The sequence below is a fragment of the Vanacampus margaritifer genome, chromosome 16 (assembly GCF_051991255.1).
Source record: "Vanacampus margaritifer isolate UIUO_Vmar chromosome 16, RoL_Vmar_1.0, whole genome shotgun sequence".
In the NCBI taxonomy this organism is placed as follows: Eukaryota; Metazoa; Chordata; class Actinopteri; order Syngnathiformes; family Syngnathidae; genus Vanacampus; species Vanacampus margaritifer.
Window position 1 is genome coordinate 9137174 of NC_135447.1, and position 14570 is coordinate 9151743.

Below are 14570 nucleotides of genomic sequence, written 5' to 3' on the forward strand. Positions count from 1 at the left end.
AGTCTGCTATTACAGACACGTACCTGAAAAATGGACAGCAATTACACTTTTTTTTTTTTTTGCATTAAGTGGCATTAATAACAGTAGTAATAGTAACAACAGTAGCAATAATGATCATAATAGCAATTGATAATAGTAGTGTTAACTACAGAGGGAAAAAACAGACATTGTCAAAAGTAAAGAGAAAATGAAAGTTTTATCCAAAGCGGCAAGACAAACCACTGGATGAAAAATGACCAGTTCCAACTCAACTGCAAATACCCTGCCTCCTTCTGCAAAAAAAATAAAAAATCCCCTTTCCAGTGCCCCCCCCCCCCCCCTATAAAATAGTTCACACATCAAAGCCGTTCTTCATTCAGAACTTTTATTTTCACGAGTGCTCTCGCAGCCTACCAACTTTCTTTTCTTGTCAAAGGTCCTCTGAGGAGAAACATACATGTTTCAAGCATGCAGTGTTAATGGGAAGGTGGAAGAGAGAGAGCACTTTTTTTTTTGCTTCCATGACCAATTTGGCCCAACCGCAGTGGATTAATTTACATTCAAATGAGTTGATGTAAGACAATACTCTGCATGACCTTTGACCTCAGCACCACCGATCCACCGTGACATTTGAATCATTGTGCTCAATGTAACAGTGCCAATGGTCACTTGTTTTTGCACCTTTGCTTCCTCGCACTGTAGACCAAAGTGGATGTTTGGTCACCCTGTACTCGGATTGGAGCAATGGTTGTACTGGTTCCACATTCATTTGGAACTAGAAAATAAGGCCAAGCATTACAGTTCAAACCAGTGCAACCATTAGGTAGGTTTACATCTCCCCGTCAGTCTCATTGTGATTACCTGTAACGCAACCCAAACCTTTAATTATTGTCATCAAGATACCTTATTAAATTTTGGCAGTTATAAAGGCAAATTGACACCTGGATGAAAGTGACAATAGTTATCAATATGTATTTATAGAAAACTGCTCTACTACCTCACGTACCGTTTAACATGTACAGCAATTTGAAGAGTGTAATAGAATGCCTAACGATGTTTTTCATAGACAGAGCTACCTTATTTCTAGTGGTTATAGATGCCAATTACATACAACGTTGTTGTCCCACCGTTATAATGATGCGATTACGTTCTCAGTATAAATCCACACAAATGGGTTGATGATACACAAGATAAACCTACAGTATAATCATGCCACAAAGCACAAATATCATTTTAGAGGATTCAAAATGTGTCCCTATTTGACGGCACTGTGATGTTTTAGCGCTACATATATATAGTCCATAGCCCAATTAAATTACATTAGAACATTCTGTATCTCTGCACTGTCAAAGCTTATTTTGGAAAGTGTTTGAATGGAGAGTTAGGAAGGTTTGTGAATGGGGTCAAGGGGTATCTTTTCAAGTAAGGCGACACTCTGGCAGCACATTTACTGTATTCTGCTTCCTTACATTAAATCCATACAAGCCATGTCAATTGTGATTGGACACGTGTTGCCTTCCATCCATGTCGGCCACGTACAACATTTAATCTACCAACAACCACCAAATGCCAGAGTGATGATTGAAACAAAAGTAAAAGAAAACTGCTTGGTCATACCAGTTTACAACATAACAAAAAGCATTTATCTCCAGAAAAGAATTCCAGTAGTATTTTGTATTTGTGTTCCATTTTCCTCTGCATTTAGTACCAAAAAGTATCATCCATCAGGTTGTTATTTGATGAGGAGTAATATTGACGTGCAAAATCCACATCACCACAACTCACGCACGCACACACACACACTAGAAAAACTAATTTTCTCTGCTTTGTACAGACAAAAAAATAATAATCACAAATCAAGCAAAAAAGAACACTCCAAAGATAATCAATTCAGGCAAATTTAGCAATACAAAAAAAGGAAAGAAATCAAGCCGCTTATTAAATATATAATTTTCCCAATTTAATTTGTGTTCACGTACTGCAGACTGCTCAAATTAAATGGGCTTTATTTTAATAAAAAAAAGAAAAGAAAAACACAACTCGAGTACCGTCATTCCTAAAATAAATTTATAATACATACATAAGCCCAACATTCTCCACTAGTTTTATTTTGTTTCTCTCCACGACATGGATAATCAAATCAATTTTTCTTTTTCAAACCAGCAACAACAAAAGATAAATAATCATCAGAACAGCATTAATATTGTCAGGTTAATAACATCAAGCTGAAAAGCAGAACAGAGGGTCTGAGGTGATTGCTCCACAACAAAGAAGAGCTTTCATCAACTGGGGAGTCGCACGGCAGCAACACAGCTCAAACGGGACACCACCTCGCCTCACCTCAACCTACGTTAGTTGTGTTAATTACTGTGTGTTGTGTCTCTGGATGCGAAATTCCGTGGTTGAGATGCATTTGAGTTGGGAAATACTGGTGAACCAAAAATAAAGCGACAGATAAAACCAGAGGGGGGAAAAAAAGTACATTTTCTGTAGCTGTCGAAATACAGTGCGCCTCCGGGCTGCACTGAGACCAGTGTGTGTCGTTTGGACTTCTACGTCTGCCTCGTTTCAGTTTGTGGGTCGATCCAACACAATTTGGTTCCATCCATGGTTTTGACAAAAGTCCTATTTCTTCTTGCCGAAGAAGCTGAACCTCTTCTCCCGATCCTTATCTTTCCCGTCTTTGTTGCGCATGGTCACGCCTGCGGTGTCGACTGAGCCGGGGGAGATGGGTGAGATGGGGGGCATGGTCATGGCGCGGTTGAGAACCCGCGGACCTCCGGGCGAGTCTCCCGATCCCGATGGAATGGAATTGAGGATAGAGCGGATCCAGGAGCTCATTTCCGCCTTCAAGTGGACAAAGATGTTTTTAATCAGACAATTCATACCACAAGTAAAACTGATTTAGAAAGTCTATAAATATAATTCACCTCATCCTTTGCTTGGAACAGGTACTCTTTTCCATCTCCGAGCCTGAAAACACAGCATTCACATGATCGTCAAGAGATGACTTATATTATTTATTTATTTATTCATTAGATAAGGCTGTTTTTTTTGTTTTTTTTTTGCATCAGATGGAATAAATCCATTCTAAAAGACCACTATTTGATGAAGTACAATAATCCCCTCACCGGAGCTTAAATACATGTTTCCTCTTCTTATAGTCATGTGCGATCTCACAAACGGCCTCTCCGAGGCTGATGGGAACCTCTCCGTGGTATGGAATCCCGTTAGTAGCACTCTTGCCATCTTTGTAGAAACCCATACTTCCTTTTCGTAGGACACAGTACACATTCTGCCATGACCTAGGAGATTATACAAATTACAAAATCAGTTAAAAGTGTAGAGTTTAGCACAAAAAGCACATAGTTTATTTTAGGGATGTGAGTATCGATACCACGTTTTGGTATCAGGCCTTATGTCAAGGTATCGGTACGGAATAGAAAATTGCCATTAATGCCATTGTTTTCTGGGGAAAACTTTATTCTTCCATTCAAAAGTACTAGTGGTATCAGTACTTGGAATCGGAGACTACTCAAGAGCAAGGTTATTTTAGTTAATGAAAACTAACAAAAAAAAATTCAAAAAACAAAACAATTTGTTTTGCTGTACACTTTTGTTACCTAGTAGCTGCCTTCTTGCTGTGCGACTCCATCTCTTGTTTCCGACAAAGTATGCCCTCCATGGTGTCCGGGTCAGCGTCGGCTCCACCTCGGCCCGGTAAGGTGGCCGACGGCTCGAGGCGCGAGGACGCCAAGCCGCTGTCTCGACCTGGTCCGTTTTCCGATTCTGAGCCCTGTGGATGGGGGAGCAAAATGTGAATTGGAGGTGGTGGAATGTTGCTGGAGGATGCAAAGCAGCTATTCAACAGGCTGACATGGAAAGCTCGGATGAAGGTCGCTTCAAGTATATCATTTTGTCAGTTCAGCAGGTCCGGATAATGACACATCACAGCGCTGTATGTATGTTTAACTGTATGTTTGCAGTCACTTCTACAGTTGAGACATACAATTAACATTACAGCCATACTTCCTGGGGACTTATGCGCCACACCTGTCATAAATACTTCAGAAATTATACAGCTTGGACATGTATAGTAATTTTATAATCATTTTTTTGAGTGCATGTTTTGCTAAGATATCTGTCACAGGAGACAAACTACACATGAATTGAACAAATACCACCACATACACAACTCTACAGTCACTCGTGTCCTGGTCAATATGAGCACATAAGAGCAGATGTATACTTGATCCATGAACACCGCCTGTCCATGAATCTGCATCATGCCTTGGAGCGCAAACGCCAAACAAAGGCCATAACAAAATGATCTGACGCTACATGACAAAGCGATGGTTGTGACAAGTGACGGACGAGGGAGCAATGGCGCTGCAAGTTGACCAGGAGCTGAGCGGAGGCTACAAAAGCTGACCAAGTCGTGGTACTCACACGCTGCGGCTGCTTTGGTTTACACACACGCTTAGCCTCTGATTTCGATCCCACTGACAATGATAGCGATAGCGATTGCTGGTAAAAACGCAACAGGACATTGTTAAGTCGTGTTAACTTTGAAAGGGTTTCTTCACTAACAAAACAATGCCGGATTTCTTTTTGAGTTGTCTCATCTGCAGACGTTCAAAAAAAAAAGTTACTTTCTTTCCACACGCAGTCGGTGTAGAATGTGGGTTCAACATGGATGTCCCCTGGAGCTAAACACAGATAATGATGATGATGTAAGTGCCCTGCATACAGTATAACAATGTCGGTATCTGACAAGAGACAATGCTGATAAGTCAAGTAGACAATGCAAAGATGCACATAAACTCACAAACAGTACAGTTATACAATGTTTGAATGACACACTTAGAATCTAGGCTTATTTTGGAATACTAATGAGTACAAAGGCATTATTGATAAGAAATGCTTTGATTCAAAATGTTGGTCTATTGCAACAAAGGGTCACTGTATGTCTTTTAAAAAAAACAATTTGAATCACAAGTCTGGATCCGCATTCATGATTTAAAAAAAAATGTCTCTCTCACCTGTGACGTGTCATTGTCACTGTGCACTCCATTCACAGACACCGATTGATTCAGCGTTGTCTGGTCTAGACTGGTTCTGTGTTTGATAATGAGAGAATGCATATTATCAAACACGATGTTGACACTGCGTACCCAAGCTTTATGTTGGCTAAAAATCAACCTTTGGCTTACCTGGCAGCAGAGTCGTGCACTTGACTTTCTGCCTCCGACTGCGCCACTTCCTCCAACGGGGCTGGGGTGGGGGGCCGTCGTGCCCTCTCCTCTTCCTCTCGCCTCCTCTCAATTTCCTGCTCCTCCAACTGAAATGCAGTTGTGATTTCTCAACTGAAGCCTTTAAGACGTTAGGCTGTGATTCTTAGATCACAATTATATTTGAATTCATCTACTCACTGTTGTAAGTTTCTCCAACTGGACAAAACGCTCTTCCCAGGAAGCGGCAAGTTTCTCAAAGGCCTCGTGGCGTTTTATTAGACTTTCCACCTCACTTACATTGGAGCCGAGGTCTGCTGTCCGCACAAGAGGTTCTTGCCCAGCCAACCAAGACTCTGCGACAGAGGCATCACGTCCAAACTGCAATACTTCTAGCACTGGAAGGCAAAGAAAGGAGAAAAAGAGTTTTACATTCGTGCAATGTTATTACCTTGAATGTGCCCTTTTATAAACGGCAAAATAAGTTGAGGTGAATACATACTAATTTGTAAATAGTCCATCTTGTCCTGCCACTTTTTGTTAATCTTCTCTCTCTTTTCTTGTAACTGAGCGAGCTTTTCCCGGATCTGAAAATGAAGAAATGATGAGTAATGACATGGTCAGCATTTTTGTTGTAATAGGTGAATCGCCGCAAGAGAAAATGACCTCATCCGTGGCATAGTGATTATTCCTGACGAGTGTGTTCCCCATGTCTATACAGGCTGTGAAGCTGTCCGCTCGGGTCTCGATCTCCGACTTGATGTCTTGATGATTGGCGATGACCAGGCCTGCAGAAGAGACATCCCTGCAACAAGACGATGAGAAGTAAGGTACAAGTAACTACAACAATAAATGGAAGTTTCTGCCGGCATCAGCAAGTCTAATGTAATGCTTTCGTAATTGTAATTAATTGCATGATTTCCATAGTTAAGTCACAATTAATCACAAATTACTTGTACGTTATATCTGTTCTTAATACCCAATACAATATTTTGTACTCTTGTTAATTAACATAAAAGTGGACATACTATGGTTACCAAATACAAATGTGGTTAAATTTTTTCAACCACCGATACAGTAATTTTATAGGAAGTAATTCATAAAGTAATAGGAAGTTAAAAAGATATACTAAACAATTAAAAGGAGTGTAAATCGTTGAGTCATACATTTGTGTTGAGGTAATTTTCAGCCACTAGGTGGGATTAGTGTTTCATGTTGGACATTGGTGACAGAAACGGTACATTTTACTTTTCAAATTCAGAGCATTTGGTACTTGTAACATGAAGCAACTCATGGACTCACTGCAAATAAAAAAAAAAAAATTAAAATCACATTTATTATTGCTAAATTGCGATAGTGACTCCTTTGCACAATGTTGTACGTAAAATAAAGCATGAACAACATCAACTGTAACATCAATTGGATTAAAATTTTTAATGCCTCGATCCAGACATGTATGTATGCAATATGTATTCAACGGTTTTTAATGCCATTTAAGGCCTTAATTTTTCATTTAATGACTTTTAAATGCTTTACTATGACCCACAGAATCCCTTAAATGTGTTTGCGCTCCATTATTTACTAACCTGGGGCTGTCATGTGCATCAATCTGCAGGTTGACCCCATCCATCCAGAGCATGAGGTCTCGCACCATGTTGAAGAAGCGGAACTTCTCCACTGTGTCTAGGAGGAGCACCCTGCGGGATTCGCCAGCCTTAAGAAGACCCTCCCAGGCAGAGCTCACAGCATGTTCACTCCGATTAATGTCATCAGCTTTCTCTCCAGCGTATGCCTTTTGCAGCCGTGCGGCATCGTCTTGCACCTGGTTCACCTTGGGGTAAAAAGAAGATAGAAATAAAAATGTGTCCACTCACAAACCTGTCTTAGAAGATGTGTATACATTTTATCAGCAGATTACCTGTCCACTGAGGGCCTGGATGTCATTTTCCAAAGTATTGTGCTGTCTGTGTAGATGCTGGACAGTATTCAGATCCCGGCCGAGGTCAGACGGTAGCGCCTCCCGCTTCTCCCTCACTCGCCCGAGAACCTCCATGGCATCCTGATGGAAGCGGTGCAGCTCGTAGGAGGCTGCTAACATCTGCGTGCGCGTGTCAATCAGTTCCAGCAGGTCGGCCCAGGCCTCGTTCAGGCCATCCTTCCACTCGGCGACGCTGGCGTTCTCCGGGTGACCTGACTCGATGAGGTCATCCGCCAGTCCGTTTACGCCATCTACACGCTCTTGGCCAATTGTGCTAGTGTCACGAGCAAACTCACGGAACTTGTCCCTCAGCATCTGTGGAAAGAAAAATAATTTATTCAGCTACATTTCCCATAGCACCATAATCAACAAGATATGCAGTGGGTGGAATAAAACCTACTGTGACATGCTCATAGTCCTGTCCTAGTTCATGGGAGCCGGCAACCACCTCCCTTTCTGCGATCCACTGTTCCAAATCATCCACCTCACGCTTCAACTGGGTCAGACGAAGTCTCTCCTGAAGCCTCCCACGGCGCTCCTCTGCGAGGTCTTTCAAACCCGCGTACAACTTGTCGACTTGTGCTTGTCGTAATGTGATCCTGTCACTGTGAAATTGAACAAATACCATCTAAGTTGTTTGCAATGTACGTCCGTCATAAAAAAGGTGATTCATTCTCTAACCTCTCTGGATGTTCACTGGTGACCATTAACCGGCTGCTGTTGGCCAACTGGTGAATGGTTTGGGCATAGTCTTCAAGTGCCTGTTCCAGCGTCTGGTGCTTTTTAACCATCACTAGAGCGCTCTGCTCATCCTGAGAGACACAGTTACGATTCATTTAAAATTGAGGTAAAAAGGCAAGTGGCAGTAAATCACTTCTCTTCCTGATTCGTCGTAGCTTACTTTAGCCTTTTCTTCCGACATCATGTGCAACTCTTGCTCTCCCATCCAGGCCTCCGCCTCCGCCGCATCGGCGTAGAACTGCTGGGCTCGATTGGCCTCTACCAGACGAGCGTGGCGTTTGTCGGTTTCGCCAATCAGCTGGTCCCAAAGCTCTTTCAGCTCAACGAGCCGCTCCTCTAGAACAGACTGCCGCTCCCCGTCTACCTGGCTCTGAGTCTTTCCTCGTTTGTGGATGTCATCAATGCGGGGTTGATGTCCTTGGATCTCCTTTTGCAACGTCTGATTTTCACAAACAAATTACATAATCAGCCACAGTGAGAAAATCTCTTCCCATCTTCCTGCATTATAGGATTCCTAAAAGTTAAAAGTTAAATACCTGGTTTTTCTTGATGAGAAGCTGCACAGTAGGAAGATCCTTTCCATGGTCTGTGGAGGTTGCCAAGGGCATCCGTTCTTTCACCCACAACTATAGGAATAACATTATGAATGAGCAGAAACTTCAATATACTCATTCATCCAATGTATCCTAATTTAACTCACTATTTCATCTTCCAAGTCTCTGTTGAACTGGTGTGCCTCTTTAGAGGCTAGTAGCTGCTGTCTCCTCAGTTGAAGAGGCTCCCGAAGGCTCGAAAAGCTGTCGGTGACGCGTCTTTGTTGACCATCTACCTCAGCAAGTCCAGCATCTTCCTGAGACAAAGCCAAGGCTTGAGACTGCAGTGAATGCACCTCTTTCTCCCTGACCTCCATCTGTTGTTCCAACATCTACACAGGAAGGGAACAAGAGTGTGAGACAATCAAGTCACTGAACAGACACAACCAACATGCTGTTATTTATAAGTCTTTTTTTTTTTTTGTCACCAATGAGACATCACTTGCTGCAACGTACCTGATGCTTCTTGAGCAAGATGTTGACACTGGTCAAATCCTTGCCATAATCATCACTATGCAGCTGACCCTTGAGGTTCTTCACCCAGCCATCCAGAGCACAGCAGCTTTGTGTAAACAGCTCTGCCCGATTGGCATCAAACAGGCACTGGGCTTTGGTGCGGGTGGTGCCCTCTAACTCCTCCCACTGACGTTGCAGGTCCTCCAGGGTTTGCTGAACAATTGGTTTCAACTCTGGCTTCTCAGCCACAAGAGCCTGGCCCTCCTGTTGAGAAGCCAAAATAAAAGCATGACAATTACTTGTGATTTCCCTTCCATGTGTGGTTTTAGAAGGGGAAAAAATAGTCACACCTTATCGATTTTGTCTAGCCAGTCTTTATTAGAGGCCAGCTCTGCCATGAAGGCCTGGTGTTTTTGCCACTTGCTGTGAAGATTTCGAGCCTCGTCATATGACATGTCCTGAGCTGTTAGCATCTTCTCATTAATCCACAATGTGAGCTTCAGAAAGAAAGCAGATATTAGACAACATCTTTATTATGTAGCATGTGATTAACAAAATGTGTGATTATTGATGTGCTATTCATACCTCCTGTCCATCTTGGAGGAAGTGCTGCAGTTCACGGTTATCCTTAAGTTTTGCCAGCAATTCATTGGCAGCCTTCTTGTTTTTGAGATGCCTGGTCAAAGTGAACGAGAAAATTCAAATGCGATGTCTTCACAAGCGCAAAATGGCATCTGTTTTAAAAAATACTCTTACCTTTCCTGAATAGAATCCACTTTCTCTTGGATCTTATCAGAGTTTGCATTGCCATCGTTAATGAGGCGCCGTCCCGCCTCCACAACACCAGTTATCTTCTCCTCGCTGGCCTCTGTGGTGGTGAGGAAATCTTCATATTTTTTAATGGCCTCGTCCGCTCCCTGAAGGCTTGTCGGCATCTCTGTGTGGGATAATACATACTCCTACAAAGAGAGGAAAGGAATGTTTTAAATGCATTTCTCAACTAGAATTCTATTCTGCTTATTCTTGACATTAAGTCAAAAAAAAAAAAAAAAGACAAGTTCTCTAGCATAAAAGAATTTAAGGGGAAGTCAACCAGAAACATTTCTTTACAATAATGTTATATCCTCCCCCAACAGTCTAAACACGGTGTTTTGATTAATATTGCCTTTGTGGAATATAAAATTAAACAGCAAAGTCCACCCATTTTTATCGATCACATGGGGTGGCCATTTTGTTATTTGCTGTTGACTGAAAATGACATCACAGTTGCTCAAGGCTCAGCTAACGATCAATCATGGCTCACCTGTTTTCTGAGTTTGGTCATGTGACATTCGCAAGCTGAACCATGATTGTTTGTTACCTGGGGTTGACTTCCCCTTTAACTTCTGTCTAGGTTCATCTGCCTTATTGCTAGATTATTAAATGAAAGAACTATTATTAGGTAATGGTAATTCTAAACAGTTATCCTGAAGAGGCTTCAACCTGTTCTTTTGTAGCTCAATCATGACTGCAACACTGTGGTAGTCTTTACTCAGCACACCAGCCAGCAACCTAATGTTTGCTCATAGCAAGCTCAGAGTGTACTCTTTAGATATTTTTAGAATCCCTGTGGTCACAGTGATCTGAAAGAAACCTTAGTTCTGTAGTTCATTTTCCTAACCTGGCTGTTGAGGAAGGCCTCCGCCTGCTTTGCATCTCTTAAGAATGTCTGGAAGTCGAATGCTTGGGCCAAAAGACTGTGGCGGTTCTCCCACATTTGGCGCAGCTCATGCCAGCCAGTATCCAATGCCTGCAGCCTTTGAGCCAAGAACATATGCTGGGCATCTGTTTGACCTTGAGTCACCTCCTCACCGACCATTCGCATCTTCTCATAGTCGTCCCTATAGTTATCCACCTCGTTTTTGATATTCTCGTGCTGGGCTAGCAAACTCTCAGCCTCAGGCAGAGAGGTGGGAATGTCCTCAGAGGCCACAGCTGTTTGGGTGCGGGATAGCCACGACTGGAAGTCATTGAGATCCCTGAGGAAGCCTTGCAGTTTGCTGGCCTCACCCAGTGACTCTTCACGCCGCTTCATGGTGTCGTTCAACTCCTCCCACACTTCCTGTATCCCTGCCAGGCGGTCTTGAATCTCCCCTGCTTGATCTGGATGTTCCTTGGCCAGTTTTTCTGCCTCCTCTCTCAGGTCATCTAACTTCCCCTGGAAAGACACAACTCATTTTTACCACGTTCATCGCTCCATACCCAACACAGTGGTTACTACATACCTGAATAGCTTCCAGGTCTCGCTCCATGCCTGTGAGTTTGCGTTGCAGCGCCATCACTCCAGTCAGATCATTTCCCAAGCTCTGAGTTGATTCTATCACTTTGGTCTTTTCTTTCATCCACGTTTGGATCTCATTACATTCCAGGTGGTAGTTTTGGATATTGAGGGCTGACTCCAGGCCTTGTTTCTTTTGACCAGTTAGTTTCTGGAATTCTTTCCACCTAGGGTTGGTACCAATGGTAATTATTTATATCATGCTGCATTAGTGGTCATTAACAGCCATCTCTAACCTGTTGTTCAGATGGTCGCGTGTCTGGTGGATTTGGTCTTTGCTACAGTTGTCCGAAGTCAGCAGCTGCTGAGCCACCTTGTTCACATCGGTGACACTGGTCCCTATGTTGTTCATTTCTGGTTCCAGTGTCTCAAACCTGTAGCCACAACGGAACTCAATTCATAATCTGTACTAAATTCCTACATTCGAGCAGTGGTGAGCTGTCATCAATATTTTTGGCTGCATTGATTGGATCCTTTGTGGATGCTAGAGTTTTTTTTTTTTTTTGTCCAATCGGATTTCAGGTAATCTGTTTTGACATGACAGTCTAATCTGCCCAGTGCCTTCAGGATATGTAGTGCTGGTCAATGTAACTTGAAACTTTGGGGGCATGGGACTCTAAGGGCCAACCAGCTAGCAATAATTTTTATCAATTTTTTTAAATGTTTTTGTCATGCTATGAGAGTAATATTGATTCTAAACTGCTCCAGATGATGTATGTGGCACAGTTGTGTGCTGTTTATATTGCATTTTTGTACAGTATTGATTTTTTTTTGTGTGATAGCAGTGGTATTTAAAGGTGTCGCTTGTACCCACTGAAGCCCCAAGTACCAGTCGCACAGCCTGCCACTTTGTTTTTTTCTCTCAAAAATTGGATTTTTGGAGCATATTATACCAATAAATGCTGTATCTTTTTCACATTGTTTACTTTTACACTAACCTTTGCTGCACCACTTCCAAGTCTTCAAGTTTGGTCGGGATCTCCATGCCATGCAACCACTTCTCTTTTTCTTCCACCCAGAGTTGGCAGGCACCCGCCTCACTGAACATACGATAAAGTGCTAAAGCACCTTCCAGGGCCTGACGCCGAGACACTGACAGGGATTGTAGCTCTTTATAGCGTTGCTCAAAAGCAGGTAGCCGGCCCTCCACCTACATAGATGATAAACAGTGATTTAGTACAGCATGTCATCATTTAAAATGCATGAAAAACAGAAGAACACTACCTCTGGGAAATTAGCATAGGTCTGTGGCAGTGCTTGGTTCTGCTCATGCAGGGATTCAATGAGGGGTTGGTGGCTCTTGATCTCTTCTTCGATTTCCCTCTGCTTGCGAGCAAGAGTTTGGGTGGAGAACTCGTCATGGCCCACGTCCTGACTTGACACTTGCCTTAGAGTTTCCATCAGCCAAGCATCCATGTCGTTAGCATCTGTTAGGAACTGATGCAGGGCCACTGAGTCTTTAAGCTTTTGTTCTCTCAGTTTAGTTGTCTGTGGAAAAGAAACGACAAGAAATCCAACAAAACTGATTTTTACTGGGGCATAGCTGTCAGGCACTTTTAAAGAATGTTGATCACCACCCACCTCTTCCAGATGTGCCCACTGTGCACGAATATCTTTAATATTCTCCGTGACCTCTGAGGCTCCAAAGTGTCCCTCCTTCACCAAAGCTTCCCCTGCAGCAATGCTGTTACTCAGCGGGCCATAGCGTGCCGCCATCTCATCCCTGAAAGCCTCGTGTTTACTGAGCAGGTGAAGGGCGGAAGTCAGGTCCCTGCCACACTCGCCGCTGGTCAGGATCTGCTCTTGCTCCCTGATCCAGGCTGCCTCCTCTCCCAAGTCCCACAGGAACTGCCACAGGCGACGGGAGTCCTCGAGGCGTTCTCTGCGCTGTCCGGCAAGCTGCCCGAGCTCCTCATAAGCTTGACCCAGCAGGTCCACCTTTTCACTCACCAGCCCCGGCTCACATGGTGTATAGACTGGCAATTAGAAGGGATAGAACATATACGACTGTAAATATTTTGTAAAGGTAAGTCACGTATTTAATCCTCACCTTGGTCATGGGAAGTGAAGCGGTTTGCAGCTCCCTGCACTGCTTTGATTCTCTCTGCCTGTGCGGAAATATCCGCCTCGACTAGAGTATGTTTCTGAAGTAGGTCCAAAACATCATGCAAATGTTTGCCACTGTCTTGAGACTGTAGACGACTCTATACAGAAATACAGACAAAATATCCAATGATACAAAATTGACAAAAGTAAGGAACATGTATCCACTATCACAGCCACTCTTGGTGCATCCTGGGTAATTGGCGATGTGTGTGAAATACTGTGGCAGTACCTTCATGTCAGCCATCCAGTCCATGATATAACGCATCTCTTCAAACAGCCTCTGTAGGTCTCGATGAGCATTCAGCCGCTCTCTGCGTGCAGCTAGCAGCTCCTTGAGGTATTCCCAGAGTCGAAGCACATTGTCCCTTCTCGCAAGCACACGTCGCACATCGTGGTAGCCCTCTGCCTCCAGCTCTTTGGCAACAGCCTCAACAGCAGCCACACGCTCCCAATAGGCACCAATGTCTGTTTCAATTGCCTCATGTTTACGGGTGGCAGCTTCCACGGCTCCCAAGTCAGTTCCAAAATTATCCTGTTGACAAAATACATCAAATTAGATTTACAATCAAATGTATGCTGTGCTATATAAAGATTCGAAAGAATTACCTGAGACACCAAGCGCTGATTTTCACTCAGCCATGTTTCTCGCATAGCAGCTTTGCGGTCAAAACGTGCCGCAAGCATCTCGAGCTTTTCTTGGCGAATCAGTTCATTTCTGAGGGCCAACTCACGTTCGTGCTCCGCCTTTTCAAGTCGCTCCCACGCCTGCACATACAGGAAATATAGGAAGTAAGCACTACACACTACTACTAGGACTAATCGATGCATGCATCTATCTATGGATAAACCAATACCTTATTGATGTCAGAGATGAGTTTTCCCTCTCTTGGCATGTACACTTTCTGGTTGTTTGCTCTCATTTTGCTCTGGATTGTAAATAGCAGGACCTCCAAGTTTCCTTTCTCTGTGAATCTGTGGTGACAAACAATTCCTGTTAAAAAGTAGTGATGTTTGATACTTTTTTACCCCCAGACAAATACTAGTATAAGTACTCAACTCTTCAATTTTTGATACATAAAATGATAATTTTAAAGAAAGATAATATACAGTATATCCCAATATACCATTTTCCTTGAAATTGCATAAAATTAATGGATTGAATTTCTAGT

General features: G+C 43.0%; 1 protein-coding gene across 5 annotated transcripts in view; it reads right to left on the reverse strand.

Moving 5' to 3' along the window:
• Window positions 1-1415: 1415 nt before the first annotated feature.
• Window positions 1416-14570, reverse strand: part of sptbn2 (spectrin, beta, non-erythrocytic 2) — a 34649-nt gene continuing 21494 nt past the window's right edge. For 3 of the 5 annotated variants that reach the window (XM_077545806.1, XM_077545809.1, XM_077545808.1), the window contains 30 exons: window positions 14256-14373; window positions 14008-14166; window positions 13631-13933; window positions 13346-13499; window positions 12877-13271; window positions 12520-12783; window positions 12234-12445; window positions 11532-11669; window positions 11243-11462; window positions 10639-11175; window positions 9735-9937; window positions 9564-9654; window positions 9329-9475; window positions 8979-9242; window positions 8630-8854; window positions 8466-8555; window positions 8090-8368; window positions 7870-8000; window positions 7589-7793; window positions 7129-7503; window positions 6797-7041; window positions 5877-6015; window positions 5713-5797; window positions 5412-5608; window positions 5193-5320; window positions 5022-5097; window positions 3603-3775; window positions 3111-3284; window positions 2910-2952; window positions 1416-2826 (listed from right to left, as the gene is read on the reverse strand). In XM_077545806.1, the coding sequence (XP_077401932.1) occupies window positions 2605-2826; window positions 2910-2952; window positions 3111-3284; window positions 3603-3775; window positions 5022-5097; window positions 5193-5320; window positions 5412-5608; window positions 5713-5797; window positions 5877-6015; window positions 6797-7041; window positions 7129-7503; window positions 7589-7793; window positions 7870-8000; window positions 8090-8368; window positions 8466-8555; window positions 8630-8854; window positions 8979-9242; window positions 9329-9475; window positions 9564-9654; window positions 9735-9937; window positions 10639-11175; window positions 11243-11462; window positions 11532-11669; window positions 12234-12445; window positions 12520-12783; window positions 12877-13271; window positions 13346-13499; window positions 13631-13933; window positions 14008-14166; window positions 14256-14373 (5992 nt within the window). In that variant the 3' untranslated portion in view covers window positions 1416-2604. Of the gene's footprint in view, window positions 2827-2909; window positions 2953-3110; window positions 3285-3602; window positions 3776-4428; window positions 4507-5021; window positions 5098-5192; window positions 5321-5411; window positions 5609-5712; window positions 5798-5876; window positions 6016-6796; window positions 7042-7128; window positions 7504-7588; window positions 7794-7869; window positions 8001-8089; window positions 8369-8465; window positions 8556-8629; window positions 8855-8978; window positions 9243-9328; window positions 9476-9563; window positions 9655-9734; window positions 9938-10638; window positions 11176-11242; window positions 11463-11531; window positions 11670-12233; window positions 12446-12519; window positions 12784-12876; window positions 13272-13345; window positions 13500-13630; window positions 13934-14007; window positions 14167-14255; window positions 14374-14570 lie in introns of all 5 variants that reach the window. The other 2 variants (XM_077545804.1, XM_077545805.1) reach the window with 1 other exon arrangement.